We start from the raw sequence: 23,379 nt of genomic DNA on the forward strand, positions 1-23,379 counted from the left end.
AATTTTTCTGCAGGCTTTCCACAATTCAGTAATTTAGAAAAGTATTCTGCAAGAATTTCACAATTTTCAGTGTTGGTGTGGGCAATTTCCGCATGTTCATTTTTGAATTGGGGTGATGGAGGAGAAGACTTTGTTAATTTTTGTTTGAATACTCTGTAGAAATTTCGGGAATTGTTTTTCTTGAAATCATTTTCTATGTCTTGCAATTTTTTGTCTTCATGTCGTTTACGGACTGTTTGTATTGCTTTTGTAACTGTTTTCCTGGTATCTTTTAGATCTTCCAGGGTCTTTTGATTTCTGTTGCGCAACCAATTTTGCCACGCCTGTTGTCTGAGATTTATCAGTTGGTCACACTCATCTGTCCACCATGAGTGTTTACGTGTTCTTGTTTGCGGCGCTACAGTTTCAGCTGCTTTTAAAAGTCCTGCTTGCAGTTGTTGCCAATTTTGTGGTTTTAATTTTTGTGTTTCTTTTGTAAAATGTTCGTTACCATTTATCTTTTGTACATCATATTTACGGTGTGGAGATTTCTTAGTGAATTTTCTTTTATCTGGAATGACATCTATGAAGAATTTTGTTGGGTAATGGTCTGGATCTAGGTCTAGTCCATTAAGGACTTTTAAGTTTCATGATTTCTACTGTATTTATGTGGGAGACCATTACATGATCCAACTGATATTCACCTAGTAATGGATTAGGTGAGACCCAAGTTTTTTGTCTTGAAAAATGTTGATTTGAAAAATAGGCCACGGTTTTTGCAGATTTCAATGAGTCGCATGCCATTCCAGTTGGTCTGTGTATGCCCTGACCATTTACCTACCCAATATCGATATTTCTTTTCTTTATCAATTTGTGCATTGAAATCGCCCATAAGGATTTTGACATGGTTATTTGGAATTTTTTTGGAGAATATTGTCTAATCGGTTCCAAAATTCTTCTACTTTGTTTTTGTTAGTAATGTTAGTTGGTGCAAGTCCGATGATTAGGATGTATATCTTATCAGCTGATTTTATTGTCATTGTGGAGAGCCGACCCGAGTAAGATTTGAAAGTCGTGACTGAATCAAGTATTGATGTATCTACTATAAATCTAGTTCCAAATTGTGGACAATTTGCCATGGCTTGTTTTCCTGGTTTTCCTTTGTATATCCTGTATCTTTCTGAATAAAAAGGATTTTCATCTGTATATCATGATTCCTGAAATGCGATAATTTTGATTTTACATTCTCTGGATTTGTCCAGGATGTTTTTTAGTTTTACCATTTTTAAGAGAGAATTTACATTAAATGTCATTAGCCACATTCTTGATTTTGGTTTGATTTCGTTATTATGGGGTTTTGAGGTACTCCGATTTACCTCCATGCACACTTCTGTGGTCTCCCCAGAATCCGAATAGACCACTTGTGGTTTTTCAACCGTGTGATTTGACCCACTGGGGTGATTTGTCTTTGAAGTTGCTGTATCCATGTTGATTTATTTGGAATGGATTTGTGACTGAAACTGACGTTTCAGTCTGGTTAAGCTCAGAGTTCCACTTCCGAGTTTTATAGATCAGCCGCCACTAACATGTGGAACAGACGCTGTAGGGTTACTGCCACTCACATGTGGAACCATTGTGCCCTTTGTCCAAATAACCTTGCCTTTGTCCAAATAACCTTGGAAGATAGCTTTTATAGTATCCCAAAAAGCAAGGTTGCCAATTCTGCCGTACCGACGATCTTCATCTCCATCTTCATTGCCGTTGAGGTCTTCACTGTATCCCTGGCAAGGGGCCCTCGTGAGGTGCTATCACCCGGGCCAGGTGAACCAAGGGTTTTTTTTTTTTTTTTTTTTTACGAGTTGTTACTCCTCCTCCTCCTCATCTTTCAACCGGGCTTGGGACCAGCTATGCTGGAGTTGTGTGTGTGTGTTTTTTGACAAAGGCCTTGTAGGCCAAAAGCTAACATTCTGAAAATCTTTTTGTTGTGCCTTTCTGTGACTCAACATCTCCACTATATGGTGAGTAGCAACTATCCTTTTCAGAATATTGTTACATTCTATCCCGGATCTTCCATTTTTTAATTTTATTCTGATATATACTCATTCCTTTTTCCTCTATTTACAAATAAGGGACTTTGCCGTATTTTAGCAGCTAACGATTTTAAGAGACTTTTGTACTAGGACTTAGATATAATATAAAGACAAAACAACTTTAATTTGTGTGGTGTTCTTATCTCAAAAGACCAGGTGCTTGAAACAAGACACACTAGCATAAACTGTTGCTAAGCAGGAGCAACTGGAAACAAAAATATTCTTTACCTTAAGTAGAACGCATTACAGAACATATCATTCTCTTTCACGTATCCAGGTGCAATATTCAATGTGCTGCTGACAATGCACCAAAATATATTTAAGTATTAGCAATAAGTACACACTATAGCAATTTCGATGGAATGTAGTCAAATTAAATCGGGTGATGCTGAGGGGATTAGATTAGGAAATGAGACACTTAAAGTAGTAAAGGAGTTTTGCTATTTAGGGAGTAAAATAACTGATGATGGTCGAAGTAGAGAGGATATAAAATGTAGACTGGCAATGGCAAGGAAATCGTTTCTGAAGAAGAGAAATTTGTTAACATCGAGTATAGATTTAAGTGTCAGGAAGTCGTTTCTGAAAGTATTTGTATGGAGTGTAGCCATATATGGAAGTGAAACATGGACGATAACCAGTTTGGACAAGAAGAGAATAGAAGCTTTCGAAATGTGGTGCTACAGAAGAATGCTGAAGATAAGGTGGGTAGATCACGTAACTAATGAGGAGGTATTGAATAGGATTGGGGAGAAGAGAAGTTTGTGGCACAACTTGACTAGAAGAAGGGATCGGTTGGTAGGACATGTTTTGAGGCATCAAGGGATCACAAATTTAGCATTGGAGGGCAGCGTGGAGGGTAAAAATCGTATAGGGAGACCAAGAGATCAATACACTAAGCAGATTCAGAAGGATGTAGGTTGCAGTAGGTACTGGGAGATGAAGAAGCTTGCACAGGATAGAGTAGCATGGAGAGCTGCATCAAACCAGTCTCAGGACTGAAGACCACAACAAGAACAACATAGCAATTTGGAGTAATTAGGATAAAATTTCTTTTAAATTTTTGAAATTTGCACACCATATCCTCATTTTTAATTCCATATTAATGCAAAGTTTGGTACTAATTATTCCATAAATCTTGAGATAGTAATCTTAATACTTCTACACAACCATTTGTATATTTGTCACAATGGCAATGGGCTCAGCATGTAATATCAGTAAAACAAATTACTTTGCACGTTTATTGATAAATAATTATAAATAAATAACATTAAGAAAATACTGTTTGTTTCCGTAACATAACTTATTAAACTAGTGTCATCAACACTGTAACCATTTCTGCAATCATTAGTGCTTTGGATAGTTTTAAATCTCACGATAGAAGTCGACATGTGATCTACATTACGTAAATTATGACAAAATTACTGGATATCAATCTTCTACAAAATTCTATGAATTTTTTTATCTTCACCTTATACTGTTCACATGCTGCCTCGAAAAGAATATAAAGATATGTGTATGTGCACTTACATACACTAGCTTTTGAACTATCGCTCTTTCTCCTGTTCCAGTACATACACATTTTCGCCCTCCCTCCCTTCCAAAACACACACACAAAAAGCAGTGAATGCCCAAAATTAACAGGAGAAGAGTGCTTCTCTATAAGTGATTTAAAAAGATGGAACAGCACTGAGAGTCATTACACACAAAATGATTTATTAGAGTGATACACTAGTTCTGTAGCTTTTCATTTTCACACATTGAAATGTCTGTTCTCATTACAGGAAAAACCAATGGAGTAAGTCGTGCAAAAAAAGACAAATTCTTTATAAAGGATGCCACTCTAAGTGAACAATTCTTTGTGTACAGGGACATACATGACTCAAAAACTGATCAAAAGATTAAGTTCACATCATTTTTTGAGAGTTCTTGGCAAAGTTAAAGAGGAATTATTTTGAAATTAAACATTATGCAACCATGAGTTTGTGGAAACAAAATTAAAAAGAGCACGTAAGTTACATGTTTTTAATAAAAACTAAAAAAAAATCATCATGTGACTGATCTGTTTCTTTGTCTCGCCAACAGTTTACTCATTGTAAAGATCTGTCCATGACCAACATGCTGTGCATTATAATCTGTTTCAGAGGCCCACAGTTATTATTGCAGAGATTCATCTCTAACAGTCCAAATGCCTTGAGGTTCCAGTGAGCAAAAGTCACCTATTGAACACTCAGTCACTCAATGATGCTACAGAACAATCATGCATGTCTGAGATGGTACTCTCTACACAAAATCATTCTGACAAGAAGGTGATATACATCACCCCCCTTCCCCCCCCCCCCTTTCTCACCTGCATTTTCTAACTTTTGTTTTTCAAAATTTCCATGGGTATTGGAACCATTACTTAAATTTGTTTGGTGTGTGCCTCTTCTTCAAAGTTTCAATGTTCTTCAAATTGGAACGTAAAACTCCCATAACATCAGAATGTAAGTGATCGTATGGAAACATTTTTTTGCCCTTTCCTATTGGAAAATAATTACACAAATGAAACAGAATGTCTACATTTTCCACACATCATTCTTATCTCCCACATATCTTTCATTATTTTGAATAGCACACAGCAAAAAGGTTCTGAAAACTAAATTGAGTGTGCAACAAAGAGCTTGTGGACACAATATTTACTGATATCATCATTCTAGGGGGTCATTTCTCTACCCTCTTTAATTATTTTAGAGATATTTCTGTAGTTTGTTTGTGTTACTTCCAAGAAAATGGCATACCTTTTTAATACTTTTGTCAACACTACAATTACAATGAGTGTTTACAGATCTCCATATTACTCTCTCACAGTACATAGCCCTACACAATGGTTGCAGCAATGGGTACAATCTCACATCGTCCTTAGTAATTTCAGAGCATGGTCTATCTTTTGCAGTTCTGCCTCACTGTGTGAAAGCTTCTCTTCATTTGCTTTACGAACTTCTTCAGGAACTTTTATCTCATAATCTTCAGCTGACATGGCTTGATGCAGTTTAGTAACCTGTTGGTTCAGTGACTCCTCTTTTTTGTGTAATTTCTCAATTTCTCTGCTGGGATCAACTAGTCCCTGCAGAAGAATGAAATGTTGTAATTACAATGTTGATTCATAAATTAGTCACAGTGACAAAATAAAACTTCTCAAATTAGCCTGCACATTTATACAACTCGGTAATCAGCAAATTTACTGAATGGCAAACTGCAAGTGTTAGAAACAAGAAACATTGTGAATCATTAACTAACTGTAAACATACATCAATGACACACTAGTGTGAATTTTTTTTAGAAGCTAAAGACCTGAAAAGTGAAACAAAATGGCAACTATGAGAAATAGCTATGAAGGTTTACAAACATTTAAAACAGACTGAATGTTAATTTTAAATGTTGCTTAAAATATATACTACCAGTGCTAATGAAGCATCTGTGATACGCAAAAGAAGTATTCATATTTGATAACAATAAAAATACACAATCAACTTTCTATCTGCAAGTGTCTCTGCATCACAAGAGAACAAATTTCTAGTTTTCTGATAACAGTTGATTCAGTTTCAGGACTGGACAACATGTTGTTATGGACCAGTGTGAATAACAGATATGAAGTGTTCCTACCAGTAATTTCTTTTTTACATATATAAAAATTTCCTTCATAGAATATTTATACAATATACCTCAATGTGAAACTTCACAGTTACATTCATACAATTTTTAGATTCAGGTCGTAAGAAGAATAGAATGGTATAGCAGGCTATAAGTGCTTGGTCATAACCACAAGGCAACATAGTATCTATGGCTGTGATTTGTAAGGAAACTTGTGTAACTGTTCACTATTCCAAGAAAGTTCCCTGCAGTCTCACAAAATACTCTACTGTCAGCTTGCAGCTTTTCTAGAAACACACAATATTTACAAAAGTTTTCATTTACTATGTCTCTGTCATAATACAGGATGTATACATGGACATGGGAAAAAAAAAATCCTGGGTTTCCCGGTTAAAAATACACTTTTTCCATGTTAAGTGACAGTATACTCTTCCTTGGCACTGTAAAACTCATCAATCCTTTGAATGTTTATGGTTTTATATACTGACATAGAATTTCCTGGCACTTTAGAAAATGAAACTCGGGGGAAAAACATGTTTTGAAAGACCTTTGATGTGCAGCAACATGTATGCTGCATATTTTCGTATTATGAAGTTATAAATTTGAATTCCACCAAACACCGCATGTCACTTTCCGAAGCACTGAAATCGAGATTGCGATGCGTTTCTGTAAGCAAGTCATAGCTCATGTCACGTGATCTCGCCAGCTGATGACAGCATAGGACACTTGATGTAGTCAGCCAATAGCAAGATCACTCTTAAGTAGTGCGAACACACACATAATAAAAGTTCACGTTTTAAATTAATATAATAGCACACATTGGTCTCTAAGATTAATAAGCTGGAAGAGAAGCTAAGCTTCCACATACAATGTTGACCTTTTTTGCGCGTGTTACACTTTAAGATACGTAACACAAATGTGCCAGTAAAATTTTTAATAACGATATAAATGTCTGATCTTCTGGCCTTGAAATTCTTCTAAATGGTAGTCCTCAATTAGTTGATTTTTAAATGAGAGTCAAATGCATTGTGATTTAAGGAATTCATCGAACATTCTCGCACATTGGTCAGAACCAAAATAGCATTAAGAATTGTGTACATAATAGTTCTTCCCCTTGCCACACAGTTCAGTATGAAGTTAGTCATTGTTTTGAGAAAAACAGCAGGAATAAGGATAGCCCTTATAATAAAACTTATTCATCAACTTTCTCATTTAAGATAGGCTATCTCAATGTTGAAGGTATGAGTGGAAAACATGTAGTTTTAAATGATTTTGCAAATGAGAATATGTTCGATTCATTGTGTTTGAGTGAGCACTAGTGTAAAGGTAATAAAATTTCTTTTCATGTATTAGATGATTTCCAGTTGGTTAATATTTTCAGCATAGAACAACATATTCATAGGGGTGTGTCAATTTATGTTAAGAAAACTTAAACAAACAGGAGTAGTAGATTAGATTTAGGCTTTGTGTGTACTAAGTTGCACTTTGAAGCTACAGGTATACATCTTAAAAATTTAAAAATTGTCATTGTATCACTTTACAGGCCACCCAATGGTGATCAACTAATCTTTTTAGAAAGACTTGAGAATTTATTAAATTCTTTTTATGGACCCCAGTGGAGAAAGTATAGTATAGTGATTTGTGGTGACATAAATGCTGCATTTGATATAACGAAAGATACACACAGTCTACAAGAGAGACTGCTTGTCTTGACAATATACTTACAAATGTTGGTAGAGATTTAATATGTTCCGATGTAGCTGTTTTTGCCTTCTCAGATCATGATTCAGTTCGGGCAGAAATAAGATGGCTTAATATGATGTCTACAGAGCTCGAAGAGCCTAAAGTGGCCATAACAAGACCAATAACACAGGACAAAATTTCAAATTTTAAGGTTTCACTCGCGAATTATGATTGGAAAGATTTGTTTAACAATAACAGTCATTGTTCTGCTAATATAATCTTTCACAGATTTTTTCATGCTTTCTTAACTATTTTTGAGACAAGCTTTCCTCAGTACAAATGTAAAGTCAATCCCATCACATGTAACACAAATAAGCATAGGCATAAGAATGCATGGTACACTTTTGAACCAGCCAATATGAAAAACAAATTGTTAATGTATTTAGATTTTTATAGGCTACACAAAACAGTTGAGGCTAAGTTAAGATACTTAAGAGCTAGAAAGGATTATAAACATGCAATCAATGAAACTAAGAAACAACATAACTTATTTAGTACTGAGTAATCCAAAAATTAATGTAAGAGAGCATGGAGTGTAATAAACTCAGTGGACAAAAGCAAACAAAAAGAGGTTGTCGTCATATCACCAACCGAGTTTAATAACTTTCGTGCACAATCTGTTAATGAAATTTGTGAAAGTATTGTTAAGCCTCATCAGGAAACTGCATCTGATATCTTTAAAAAATGTAATAACGTAAGTTGTTCATTGAAAGACAATTTTTTTCCTCAGAGGTAACACCAGATATTGTTTTTAAGTATTGTAAATAATTTTAGGGCTTCTGATAGTGTAGATATATATGATCTTTCTAGTAATATGTTGAAAAACATAGCCAGTTGTATAGTACTCCCTCTCACTTATTGTATAAATAAAAGTTTAAATGAAGGTGTATTTCCAGAGGTGTTAAAATTATCAAGAGTTGTGCTCATTTATAAGAAGGGAGTGAAAAATTGCCATTCTAGTTATCGCCCAGTTTCTCTGACACCATTTTTTCTAAGGTTTTAGAATCCATTATCTACTACCAGTTATGTGATTATTTGGAACACAACATTCTTTCTGCTGCACAATTTGGCTTTAGGAAGGGCAAATCTACTGTTCATGCTACTGACTCTTTGATAAAAAAGGTGCTTAGCGCTTATGAGGACAAGAACTTTGCTCAGGCTACTTTTTGTGACCTTAGCAAAGCTTTCGACTGTGTAGAGCATAGTTCACTTCTCAACAAATTAGTTCATTATGGAACCATTAAAAATAATGTAGATAACATATTTGAATCATTTCTTAATACCCATAAACAAATTGTGTGTATTGTGAACGAGAGATTGCAGATAGCTGACGTTAAGTGCGGTGTGCCACAAGGGTCACTTTTGGGACCTTTGTTATTCATTCTAATGATAAATGATTTGCATTTTATATAAATACTCACTCCATCCTCTATGCTAATGATACTACTTTTTTTCAATATTGATTCAGACTTTGATGCCTTTCAAACTATGACCAAAGACACACTATCGCAAGCAGCAATCTGGTTCCAAGCTAATGGATTTTTGCTCAATGAGAGTAAAACTCAGCAAACCATATTTACCGTATTTAACCGAATCTAAGCCGCACTTTTTTTCTGGTTTTTGTAATCCAAAAAACCGCCTGTGGCTTAGAATCGAGTGCAAAGTAAGTGGAAGTTCTGAAAAATGTTGGTAGGAGCCGCCACAACTAACATCTGCCGTCGAATATATGTAGCCCTACACAGGCATGCTTTGCAGGTACAAAGATAAATACTGGCGCCAAAACCTCTATGAGTCAGTAAATAAATTAAAAAAAAAAAGGTGGGAGACGAGCTTTTCTCTCCGCCCCGAGGTCTACCACTGCAATTTTCATACATTATCCAACGAAGTAAATACAAATTCCGTATTGTTCATCTTCGAATGTAGCAGCATTTTAATGTACTATGAAAATCCGACTGGCAAGGCTGTTTGGGATGTTTGTCAACTATCTCATTTAAATCCTGTCTGCCTAATAAACTACGAAACTAGTGTGAGACAACAGCAAACGTGGAAGAATATACATATCATGTCATGTTTATATTCTTATTATTCTTAAGCCTAATAGTGATACAGTCAGAAATGAAGCAAGGCAATTGACTAGATTTTTAAATCTAAGATGACTCTAATTTCTGTGCAGAATGTAATGTACAAAAGAGGCGTCTGCAAAGATTTTCAAACGGCGAAAAATTTTAGCTAAACTCTCGTTCAGAACTTCATCTATCATACGCAGTCTATTATTTGGTTCTTGTTGATCATTATCAAAGAAAGCAGCAGCGTAAGTAACAACAAATAGCAGTCTCTTGCCATTGTTTCGCAAATGAGACAATTCCTCTACTTTTTTTGTCGTAAGCGGCGGTAGCGCGCACAAAAGCAAGCCATTCCGCGAGTGGCGACAGGTTGTAAACACACATTATCAGAATGCGACAAACAATGCATGACACAGTACAATGAGGCATTTTCAGCTCAGAGTGATGTAAACACCTATAACAAAGAGAACAGCACTTATCAGATCAAAGAAAAATAAGCAATCGATTCAAACCAGACGAAGCACGTGAAAAAGGAAGGGTACCCGTATAAATACGGACGGAGCGCCTGACGCATAGCAATGGCACCTGGTAAAGTTTAACTGCTAAGCTTAAGACTCGAACCAAACTACTGCAGCTGTATCGTCATTCATTCGCCCTAAATTGTGTCTCATACTACAATGGACCAACTTTGTTTTGATTTGGAGGTGCGGCCTAAAACTTTTCTCTCCCTTGAATTTCGAGCCTCAAATTTCAGGTGCTGCTTAGATTCGGGAATTTTTTTTTTCCTTGATTTCGAGTCTCATTTTTCAGGTGCGGCTTAGATTCGAGTGCCGCTTAGATTCAAGTAAATACGGTGGTTTAAGAGATTTGCCAGTAGAAGACTGTCTAGGTAGTGTTAAGTTTTTAAATATTGTCATTGATAGTAAATTGTCTTGGGAGCCACACATTAAGTGTGTTAGTGCAAGGTTGTCTAGAGTGGTGTACTTGTTAAGAAATTTAAAAAATCATGTACCTTTGGTTTATGTAAGAACAGCCTATTTTGCTTTTTTTCACAGTATCATATCCTATGGACTTTTATTTTGGGTTAATAGAACGCACATTCAGGCTACTTTGGTACAGTAGAGTCTCGATTATCCGATCTTTGGTTATCCGACTTTCTGTGTTATCCGACCCTTTCACCGCGCTGGCCGTGCACCAGCCGATGACGAGTCAGTGACTAATGTGTTGTTTGTTGATACTCAGTTCATTGTCGCCGTCTGCTATTCCTCACTCCTCAGTGCTAACTCAGATCTGTCGTGCAGTGGACCTGTTGCACTTAGGTAGTTTATTATAAAAATTTGTGGTGATGGCTTCAAAACAGAAAAACGTTGTCGTTTCAATGGAAGAAAAACTTAAAGCTTTAAAAAGAATAGACAATGGTGAAACTTTATTAAAAGTGGCGCAAGATTATAACGTTGGGAAAACAACAGTTGTGGACTGGAAACGGAACCGCAATGAAATTGAGAAGTGGTGTTCTCAGCGAGCAGCCTCGGCTGTTTTGGAACATTGGAAAACCATGAAAAAATGTGATTATGAAAAAGTAAGTGAAGCTTTGTTCCTATGGTTTACTCAACATAGAGATAAAGGTGTACCCATGCTGGGACCTATTTTGCAGGAAAAAGCCTTAAACTTTTGTAACGAACTAAACGAAGGTGAACCTGATTTCACAGCTAGTGTAGGCTGGCTCGATAGTTGGAAGAAAAGATACAGAATTTGGCAACTTAATGTCTGTGGTGAAAAGCTTTCAGCAAATTTTGAAGCTGTTCAATTGTTTAGGAATAAACTTCACAAGGTATTGGACAAGGAAAACTTAACAGGTGATCAAATTTTTAACTGTGACGAGACTGGTCTCAATTACAAAATGTTACCGGAAAAAACATTAGCGGCAAAGGCCGAAAAGGCAGCGCCAGGCTACAAACATAGCAAAGAAAGAGTGACAATTCTTGCATGCAGTAATGCCGCAGCAAATTTGAAAATGAAACTGTCTATGATAGGTAAGCCAAAAAAACCGAGACCATTTAAAAATGTATCTAAAAATGCTGTACCAATGAAATATTACAACCAAAAAAGTGCTTGGATGAGATCAGACTTTTTAAAGAATGGTTTTTAACGAGTTCGTGGCACAAACTGAAAAGTTTTTCAAAGCCAACAACTTGCCCCTCAAAGCACTGTTGCTTCTAGACAATGCCACTTGTCATCCTAATGAAGATGAACTTCAAGATCAAGATATACAGGCCATGTTTTTGCCTCCAAATGTCAAATCCTTATGTCGGCCTATGGACCAAGGGATCTTAGAGACACTGAAGAGAAACTATCGCAGGAACTTGCTTTCCTCTTTAATTAATGCTATGGACAAGGGAGAAGACATGCAAGAGCAGTTGCGCCGTATTAATTTGAAAGATGTAGCTTATGATGTGGCCCAATCTTGGGAGAGTGTTGGAGCAAATACAACTGCAAAATCCTGGAAAATTTTGCTACAGGAAAATCAAGAAAATTCTCCAGATGATGAAAATCTACAGCAGCAGACCGAACCAGATAATACTACCCTGCTTTCATTGTTACGAAAAGTTCCGGGATGTGCTGACGCCACAGAAGATGACATAAATGAATGGATTGTCCAAGATGAAGAATTTGAAGTGACAGATGAAGAAATAGTCAACATAGTAAATGAAAAAGACGAAGAAGCAGATCTAGTAGAGGAAAGTGCATCCAAGATTTCTCACAACAAAGGACACAAGGCCTTAGAAACTGCTTTAAAATATGTAGAGCAGCTGGAGGAAACATTGTCTACTGAGGTTTTACTTCTTAAGAGACTACGTGATTTAGCGGCCCAAAAAACCACCACGGCAAACGAAAGACAATTACTAACTTCTTCACACAGTAAATATCTATTCAGTCCAATTTGATTTGTATTGTATTAAATGTTTAACTCATTTGGCCTACTTTAGTTTAATATTTTTATTATTATCCGACCTTCCTGCTTATCCAACCTTGCCACGGCTGGTTTAGGTTGGATAATCGAGACTCTGCTGTACAAAAGAAAGTTATTAGGATTACTACAAACTCAGAAAATCGTGACCACTGCAGGCCATTGTTTATTGACCTAAAAATATTAACTGTAATAAACTTATACATTTACACTGTTCTCTTATATACAAAAAATAACTTACCAGAATACCAGCTTATACAGGATCTACACTCCCACTACACTAGAAATAATAGGCATATTGAAATACCTTACTGTAGATTATCGAAAACATTGAAGAGCTATGAAGTTATTGGTATGAAAATGTTCAACAAACTGCCTGTAGAATGGGTAGAAACTACACTCAACTTATTTAATCACAGATTGTACAGTTGGTTATCGATTAATCCTTTTAACTGAAAGAATTTTATGAATGTGAATATTTGATGTCATAGAAGTAACTGCTGGAGAGTGTACCATAATTTCTCTAATGCTGTTAATGTAAGAGGCTTTATTCATGTTTTTGTAATCCTGGCATTTTCTAGTTGAATGACAATAAAATTTAATTTATTTTATTTATTTATTCTTATGTAAAACGAAATTTGCTTTGAATGTAACACTTTTCAAACCACCATTCACAATATTTTCCCGCGACCTGTTAGAAATAGGTTCATTTCAGTAGTTGCAAGAGAGCGCCAGATGACAGGCGTCACCGCACTTGTGCAGCTACAATGACGCAGGAAGCCCACATGTTTGTACGTGTAAAACATTAAAAGATCTTATATTATGTCATAAAGAAAACAAGACATCAGAGGATACTTCAAGAGCATCAAAATTTCTTGAACCATACTAAAATGCATAATTTGGCTTAAAGTGCACATTCGTATGTCCAGATTCAGATGTAAATTTTCTTGGAGTATCAGTACTGTACTACCTCATGTTTGGTTCTTTATTATGGCACAACGCCATACGTGCACTTTAAATGCAGTGAACAGCTGAAACTAGCCAATAGTGTGAAATTAAACACTTCATTTAAAATAAATTGACTGCCTCAGCAGGAAAGATTAATAAAAGCCAAATCTCTTTAGCAAACTGACAAAAATAACTTCATTGTTCTGCAAGGCAATTAATGTTTGACTGTCAGAAGGGTGGAAATAAAATATGAAACAAATAATATAGTTTAGCCTTCCGTAATTATACGAATGTATTTTAATTCATTTGATAGCTCCCGGCCACAACAATCCATTTTGTTATCATTTAACGTGAGAGCAATAAACAAAAGAGCAAACAACAAAATCACAGAACATAAACACAGGTCATGTGGAGAAGACCCATCTCCCCGCTACAGCCCCAGATTTACTATATTTCCGAACTGGGGCAATATTAGGCAGTGGCGCCCAGCCACACTTCTGTAACCAGAAGTGGGAGAAGGTGCTACTCATACGCGACTCAATTGCACATGTGCAAGAGACCACCCGCAACTGCTCAAATGAATCTAATTTAAACAGTTATCACATCACACTCATTGGAGGCAATTTGTTATTATGAGGCATTGCACAGTCTCCCTAAAGCCTTTGACGCACTTTGCTGTTGGCAGACGCTTGTATGAGCACCGTGTTTTGTTGTTGTATACGGCGCATTTCCTTTGCAACTTTAGTTTTATTTTTTTTTATTTATTTTTTTCCCTCTCGTTCATGTTTTGTTGCTGCAGTTGCGGGATACAGTAATATCCTTTGTTAGAGTATTGGTTCTTACCAGTCAAAATCACAAAAATTTAACTGCTTGTCAAGTTGTGCCACAAACTCCTCTTCTCCCCAATTCTATTCAATACCTACTCATTAGTTATGTGATCTACCCATCTAATCATCAGCATTCTTCTGTAGCACCACATTTTGAAAGGTCTATTCTGTTGTTGTCTAAACTATTTATCGTCCATGTTTCACTTCCATACATGGCTACACTCCATACAAATACTTTCAGAAACGACTTCCTGACACTTAAATCTATACTCGATGTTAACAAATTTCTCTTCTTCAGAAACGCTTTCCTTGCCATTGCCAGTCTACATTTTATATCCTCTCTACTCTGACCATCATCAGTTATTTTGCTCCCCAAATAGCAAAACTCCTTCACTACTTTAAGCGTCTCATTTCCTAATCTAATTCCCTCAGCATCACCTGACTTAATTCGACTACATTCCATTATCGTTGTTTTGCTTTTGTTGATGTTCATCTTATACCCTCCTTTCAAGGCACTGTCCATTCCATTCAACTGCTCTTCCAAGTCCTTTGCTGTCTCTGACAGAATTACAATGCCATCGGCGAACCTCAAAGTTTTTGTTTCTTCTCCATGGATTTTAATGCCTATTCCGAACTTTTCTTTTGTTTCCTTTCCTGCTTGCTCAATATACAGATTGAATAGCATCGGGGACAGACTACAATCCTGTCTCACTCCCTTCCCAATCACTGCTTCCCTTTCATGTCCCTCGACTCTTATAACTGCCATCTGGTTTCTGTACAAATTGTAAATAGCCTTTCGCTCCCTGTATTTTACCCGTGCCACCTTCAGATTTTGAAAGAGGGTATTCCAGTCAACATTGTCAAAAGCTTTCTCTAAGTCTACAAATGCTAGAAACGTAGGTTTGCCTTTTCTTAATCTTTCTTCTAAGATAAGTCGTAGGGTCAGTATTGCCTCACGTGTTCCAACATTTCTACAGAATCCAAACTGATCTTCCCCGAGGTCCGCTTCTACCAGTTTTTCCATTCGTCTGTAAAGAATTCGCGTTAGTATTTTGCAGCTGTGACTTATTAAACTGATAGTTCGGTAATTTTCACATCTGTCAACACCTGCGTTCTTTGGGATTGGAATTATTATATTCTTCTTGAAGTCGGAGGGTATTTCGCCTGTCTCATACATCTTGCTCACCAGATGGTAGTTTTGTCAGGACTGGCTCTCCTAAGGCTGTCAGTAGTTCTAGTGGAATGTTGTCTACTCCGGGGCCCTTGTTTCGACTCAGGTCTTTCAGTGCTCTGTCAAACTCTTCACGCAGTATATCTCCCATTTCATCTTCATCTACATCCTCTTTCATTTCCATAATATTGTCCTCAAGAACATCGACCCTGTATAGACCCTCTATATATTCCTTCCACCTTTCTGCTTTCCCTTCTTTGCTTAGAACTTGGTTTCCATCTGAGCTCTTGATATTCACGCAAGGGGTTCTCTTTTCTGCGAAGGTCTCTTTAATTTTCCTGTAGGCAGTATGTATCTTACCCCTAGTGAGATAAGCCTCTATACCCTTACATTTGTCCTCTAGCCATCCCTGCTTAGCCATTTTGCACTTCCTGTCGATCTCATTTTTGAGACGTTTGTATTCCTTTTTGCCTGCTTCATTTACTGCATTTTTATATTTTCTCCTTTCATCTATTAAATTCAGTATCTCTTCTGTTACCCAAGGGTTTCTACTAGCCCTCGTCTTTTTACCTATTTGATCCTCTGCTGCCCTCACGATTTCATCCCTCAAAGCTACCCATTCTTCTTCTACTGCATTTCTTTCCCCCATTCTTGTCAATTGTTCCCTTATGCTCTTCCTGAAACTCTGTGCAACCTCTGGTTCTTTCAGTTTATCCAGGTCTAATCTCCTTAAATTGCCACCTTTTTACAGTTTCTTCACTTTTAATCTACAGTTCATAACCAATAGATTGTGGTCAGAGTCCACATCTACCCCTGGAAATGTCTTACAATTTAAAACCTGGTTCCTAAATCTCTGTCTTACCATTATATAATCTACCTGAAACCTTCTAGTATTTCCAGGGTTCTTCCATGTATACAACCTTCTTTCATGATTCTTGAACCAAGTGTTAGCTATGATTAAGTTAAGCTCTGTGCAAAATTCTATCAGGCGGCTTCCTCTTTCATTTCTTAGCCCTAATCCATATTCACCTACTACGTTTCCTTCTCTTCCTTTTCCTACTCTCGAATTCCAGTCACCCATGACTATTAAATTTTTGTCTCCCTTCACTACCTGAATAATTTCTTTTATCTCATCATACATTTCATCAATTTCTTCGTCACCTGCAGAGCTAGTTGGCATATAAACTTGTACTACTGTAGTAGTCATAGGTTTCGTGTCTATCTTGGCCACAATAATGTGTTCACTATGCTGTTTGTAGTAGCTTACCTGCACTCCTATTTTTTATTCATTATTAAACCTTCTCCTGCATTACCCCTATTTGATTTTGTATTTATAACCCTGTATTCACCTGACCAAAAGTCTTGTTCCTCCTGCCACCGAACTTCACTAATTCCCACTATATCAAACTTTAACCTATCCATTTCCCTTTTTAAATTTTCTAACCTACCTGCCCGGTTAAGGGATCTGACATTCCATACTCCGATCCGTAGAACACCAGTTTTCTTTCTCCTAATAACGACGTCCTCTTGAGTAGTCCCTGCCCAGAGATCAGAATGGGGGACTATTTTACCTCCAGAATATTTTACCCAAGAGGATGCCATCATACAGTAAAGCTGCATGCCCTTGGGAAAAATTACGGCTGTAGTTTCCCCTTGCTTTCAGCCGTTCGCAGTACCACAACAGCAAGGCCGTTTTGGTTAGCGTTACAAGGCCAGATCCCCACCAACGACGGCAAGGTCCATGGTTCATGGTTCATGGAGGAGGGGAGGGGGAGGGGGGGGGGGGAAATGAGAGATATTAACCCTTTTTTTAAATGTGGGCATGTATGTGCACACCACTTGGGTTCTCCTACAGTGTTATTGATGACTGTATGTGTCCTGAGATCGACCTCTTACTGCTACAGACCAGTTGCTTCCACATCTCAGTGAACAAAAAAGTTTCGAGTATTTATTATACAACATATGTGCCTCTTGAACTGTTTATGGAATATGGCAATTGTTATGGCCAAATAATTCCTGATACACAGAGACCAAAATGGGCGTGTCACATCTGAACATTCTTCGGATATAAAAATCAATAACTCGAGAATGAAACGAGTTGTTATTCTGCTTTCAATTTTAAATAAAACTTTGATATCTTATCTAGAGTTCATATACTGCAATATATGAGCTAAAATCAATCATATGCCAAGTTCATGCAATGAGTTTCACTTCTGAAATCTCTTTAAAAATACCATGAAATGTTCTACTTAGTTGTATGCATGCAGTAACTGTGACGAATAAAAAAAAAAAAAAGAAATTCAGTCCTTTATTGACTGAAGATATCAGGTCTTAAAGCGAGAAAAAAAAATTTTTTTTCTGTGAATAGTTTTCTTAAAACTCTACGATAAGTATTTCATAGTGGGCATGTTTCAGCATTGGCGAGTGGTGCAGCCACAATAAAGTTGCGCAAAGCACACAATTCAGAGAGCACATCTGTAGCAGGGAACGGGTTAAGGAGAAGATATTGCATTGCACAAAGATGCCTATTCTTAAAATTCTGACAGTGAGTACTTTAAGATGAAGTGACAAAAATAAGAGGGGTGGTTATAAAGTTTTAATTACACTCTTTTTTAAAAAAACTGTAATACATTTTTTGTTTATTTACAGGTATATATCCCCATTCCTGGTAAACATTAAAAACTCCATGTCACTGGACTGTAGCACTAGAGGAACCAAAATGAAGTGGGACAGACTACTGATAAAGTAGAGTATCTTGCAGTAATTTGTTTTCAGCGGCATTAGAAACTTTGCAGTTGTGACAAGGAAGCCAGATGAATTCTTTAGCTGTCTGGATTGGCCTGACACAGCTCAACATTTTCACTGCTGCTGAAAATGAATTACTGCACAATTATCACTTTACCAATGGGCTGTGACATTTTGTTTTGGCTCCTCTTGTGATGTGCTATGATACAGTGGTGTGGAGATTTCAACGTGTACCAAGACTGTAGACAGGTACATGTGAACCAACAAACAGCTGATTAGATAAATTTATTTATATGAACTGAACAAATATTATGACTACCATCATAGTAGTTTCTCTATTTGTCTCTCACAAACTGAGCATGACAAATAATTTAAAGTATTTGGACTTATGCAGAGGTTGTACTGACCGTTGCTTTTCCACACTCTAAGGCATCCCACCGGCATATGTCCCATCCTGGGTGCTATGACAAAAATGAAATCCACAAGAGACAGGCTGTGGCATGTATGTCACTGCACGTGACACTTTGCGTCTTACAAATGCCAGCAGCAGTCTCCAGCGGCGAGTGAGTAACTGTCCCAGATGAATTTAGTAATTCTTGATTGAGCTTTAAATGCACGCAAGCTCTCAATAGCACACAACAAAATTAAGACCTTTAGTGGGTACCATACTCATTTCCCATGTTCCTGCACGGAGCTGAGCAATTGCAAAGAATATTTCTTGTGAACCCCTTGAAAAACGTGCAAAGTCCCTACTGACATCACGATGCAAAGCGCTTTTCCTGCATTAGTCCACACATCTGTGTCATCATAACAACATGTGGCAACTCTGCACACTAACAAACCAATGCCTGCAGCAGACAAAACTCCACATAGGCTGATGATTACAATAATCATCAACAATCGGCCAATGAAGTTTCTACCTGACACTGGGGTTGCTGTGTCCCTATTAAATCTGGACATATCAATTTATCGGCCCACCATCACTTCAGCAGCTACAAAAGGTGGCCATAAACTGAACTTTTTGGCAAACTTATTATGCAAGTACGTATCAGAACATAGAGCATAGGATAACATTTCTAACTGTACACTTTTCAATAGCCATTAACAGTTTTGGATTTGGTGATTTCACAGCATTTCTGTTAGGGTAGATGACCAAATCTATCTGGTGTCCTCTACCATTTCATTTAAAGACCTCGATAAATTGTGCAAATGATAAGACCAATTATTTGAACCATATTTTGTTTGTGTCATTAATTTTCAGGCATATTTATCATTAAAATGGTCTCTTCAACCTTGCTTCTACCACACAGGGCCACTTCTGTTTGTTTTGCAACACACATTTAAAGCACACTGAGAGGCACCAAAGAGTAAAACTAAAACAATTACAAAAGGGGAAGTCAACTTCTGCAGCCAAGCAGCAGCCTCAGTCACAGTAGAAGACAGAATACTCACATTACAGAATGGTAAAAGAAAAAGGATGCAGAGGTTAAAATGATCATGTGCCCAACTCATCTACTCTTCAGGTTCAGTGTACAACTGATTCAATCTGAAGTGTAAAAGTGGTAAGAAGAGTTAAGTGTAAAACAACCATAAAACTAAGTGAAATACAGAAAGGTGGGAGAGGTAGCATCCAACTGTCAACCTCCCAATCTCAGTAGAAGACTGACAGAATTCTTGTGCCACAGAATGTTAAAAAGAGGTGATGAGATCACAGTGACAAATTTCAAATGATACTAAGTAAACCACTCTATCAAACAAAATATAAAATCCAATTTTCTGCTTGTACATAGTTACCTCTCTGGAAGGCAAGTAGTCCTCAACTTTTAGTGTTCACAATAAAGCAGTGAATCTGGGGCAGGGGCAGCCTAACTGGACACTGGCCATTCACAAAAGGCGGTCACAACAACACAGTGTGCAGTTTTGCCTGAGGTATCGAGTGTCAGTCAAGTGCAGCTGATAACTGAGCCAGAAAATTACAGCAGATCACCTTTGAGAAGGCAGAAGGGAAGACAGCTATGCAGCCATAGACCCTACTACAGTTAATAACTTGTTCATTGAGGCCACTACGTGTTATTCTGTGTTTCAAGTTTCAATAAGCTGAAGATCCAGTGTTGACTGCAAGTCGGATCCCAGTATCTCCATTCCAAGGCTTCCACCTTTGTAGCTTCCTTTATGAACCAAACAGAAAGCTCCTTCCCCACAATCCTGATGCAACTGCTTAGGACATCACCACAGATCAGGAAATTGTTGCAAGTTTTTTAGAGTCCAAGTATAATGGATGGCTTGGATAATGTCAATTAATTATTGTATAAAAATACTGCAGTTATTAATGATGGCACAGTTGATGTGATCACTGACATTCAAGCCATCATATAAATGATTTTCAAACCAAGAAATTCACCAAGAACTGTGAGATACAGACACCAAAATCCAAAGGAGTTTACTACCTCCGTTGGTCCAAATGATGATCCAAGAGGATCTTTGGGTGAGGTATACAATATGTATATGTAGGCATTTGTGAGGATAACCTAACAGGAGGGTTCAATGGGGAGCACAGAAGTCACAGTGGAGAGACACTCCAAGCAAACTGCTACTGGGATACCAGACCTGGGTCACCTTCATAGTAGGTGAATCCCCCAGGGAAAAGAATATGGATAAGGATATTCGGGTGTTCAGAGTAACTGTGGACACGTACAGCATAATTCTTCAGTAACTGATCGTGTCCTATCTGTAAAGGAGGAATCCCAACTCTTGCCAGGGGCTATCCACAAGGCTTGTCCAAAAGGTAAAACTTGTGCTTTGTACAAAATTAAGCAATGGAAAATCCAGGATGGAAAAAATGACAATATTATTAAAGGATAGACTGTTACTCACCATATAGTGGAGATGGTGAGTTGACCACTTTCTCTGGCTGCTGAGTATAGACTGTGAGCACTGTGAGCACACAGCTGGATGGGAGAAGCAATTTGGGTGGTGAGGATAGTGAAGAGGCAGAGGAGGGGTGGGGGGAGGGATAGTAGGGTAGGAGTGGGTATGATTAAATGTTGCTTGTGGGATCATATAAGGTGGGAAGAGGGTAAGACAGCTAGGTATAGTTGAGAGGTTACAAGGAGGGCAGCAGGGGGGGGGGGGGGGGGTGGAAAAGGAGAGAAGTAAAAATACTGCAGGTGCATTGGTGGCATAAAGGCTGTGTAGTGCTGGAGTGGGAACAGGGAAAGGGATAAGTGTGTGAAAGACAATGAGTAACAGAGGTTGAAGCAAAGAGTGTTCCAGGAACATTGGATATATTGCAGGGAGAGTTCCCACCTCCACAATTCAGAAAATCTGGTGTTGTTTGGAAGTATCCAGATGGCACAGGCTTTGAACCAGTAATGTAAATGATGTACATTGTGTTGGGCACTGTACTGAGAAACTGGGTGGTCCAGCTGTTTCTTGGCCACAGTTTGTCAGTGGCCATCATGTAGCCAGACAGCTTATTGGTTGTCACGCCCACACAGAACAGAGCACGGCAGTTGCAGTTTAATTTGTAGATCACAAGACTGCTATCATATGCAGCTCTGTCTTTGATGGGAAAGGTGATGTTTGTGACTGGACTGGAGTAGGTGGGGTTGGTTGGTTGGTTGATTCGGGGGATTGGACCAAACAGCGAGGTCATAAGTCCCATCAGATTAGGGAAGGATGGGGGAGGAAGTTGGTCGTGCCCTTTGAAAGGAACCTGAAGCTATTTAGGGAAATCATGGAAAACCTAAAACAGGATGCTGGATATGGGTTTGAACTGTCATCCTTCCGAAAGCAAGCGCAGTGAATAGAAGGTGGTGAGAGAGGATGTATGGAACAGGTCTGGCATAGAGATCTGTTACTGGGATATGAGCCATGTGACATGGAGTTGGGACCAAGTCTTTAGTAAAGATGGATGAGGATGTTGTGTAGATTCGATGGGTGGCAGAATATCACTTTGGGAGGAGTGGGAAGGATAGTGGGTAGAACATGCCTCACTTCAGGGCAATATGAGATGCAGTCAAACTGGCGGAGAATGTGATTCAGTTGCTCCAGTCCTGGGTCGTACTGAGTCACAAGAGGATACTTCCAGAGGGAGTGCTCATCACGACAGATGCAACGACTGTTGGGAAAGACTTCTTGTTATGGAATGAGAGGAAGCTGTGAAGTGGAGGTACTGCTGGTGCTTGGTAGGTTTGATATGGGTGGAGGTACTGATGTAGCCATCTTTGAGGTGGAGGTCAACATCAAGGAAGGTTACTTGCTGGGCTGAGGAGACCAGGTGAATGGGGGAAAAGGTGCTGAGGTACTGGAAGAATGTAGATTGGGTGTCCTCATCCTTGAACCAGATCACAAAGATGTCATCAATGAATCTGAACCAGGGAGGGGTTTGGGATTCTGGGCGGTTAGGAAGGACTCCTCTAGATGGCCCAAGAATGAGTTGGCGTAGGATGTGTCATGTGGGTGACCATTGCCAAGCCCCAGATTTGTCTGGGGGGGGGGGGGATAGACGGTGGTGGTGGGGGAGGGGGGGCAGTGCCTTCAAAGATGCAGTAACTGTGTGTGAGGATATAGTTGGTCACGGTGACTAGGAACGAAGTTGTATGTTTGGAATCCATTGGGTGTTGGGGAAGGTAATGTTCAATAGTGGCAACGCCATGAGCATTATGGATGTTTAAGTGTAGAGGGAGGTAACATCAACAGTGACGAGCAGGGTAAAAGAACAAGAACTGTGGAGAGTCGATGTAAAAAACAGTTGGTGTCTTTTTACGTAGGAGGATAGGTTGTGGGTAATAGGCTGAAGGTGTTGGTTTATGAGAGCAGAGATTGTCTCAGTGGAGGTACAGTAATGGGCCACAATGAGGGTGTAATGGGTGGTTGGGTTTATGGAAATTAGCAAGCATGTAAGAAGGTAGGAGTGAGGGAAGTGGTAGGGGAGAGGAGAGAGATAGACTCTGGGGAGAGGTTCTGGGATGGGCCTAAGGATTTGAGGCAGATCCTGCTGAGTTTTAGGGTTTGTAAGTGGACAGATCTGACATGTAATCCTTGTGGTTCAAAACAACAGTGGTGGGATCTTTCTCAGCAGACAGGATTATAAAGTCAGGATCAGTTTTTAGTGGGTGAATTGTGGTTCTTTGTGTGGATGTAAGGTTAGCTTGCATGTTGAGGGTTTTGGGGAATGATGGTGAAGCAAGATTTGAGGTTAAGAAATTCTGGA

General features: G+C 38.3%; 1 protein-coding gene across 1 annotated transcript in view; it reads right to left on the reverse strand.

The window, feature by feature from the left end:
• Window positions 1-3,293: 3,293 nt before the first annotated feature.
• LOC126259206 (valine--tRNA ligase) overlaps window positions 3,294-23,379 on the reverse strand; it is a 235,842-nt gene continuing 215,756 nt past the window's right edge. The window contains exon 18 of the mRNA XM_049955797.1: window positions 3,294-5,172. Within this exon, the coding sequence (XP_049811754.1) occupies window positions 4,957-5,172 (216 nt within the window). The 3' untranslated portion in view covers window positions 3,294-4,956. The remainder of the gene's footprint in view (window positions 5,173-23,379) is intronic.

This window comes from Schistocerca nitens, chromosome 5, assembly GCF_023898315.1.
Source record: "Schistocerca nitens isolate TAMUIC-IGC-003100 chromosome 5, iqSchNite1.1, whole genome shotgun sequence".
Classification (NCBI taxonomy): Eukaryota; Metazoa; Arthropoda; class Insecta; order Orthoptera; family Acrididae; genus Schistocerca; species Schistocerca nitens.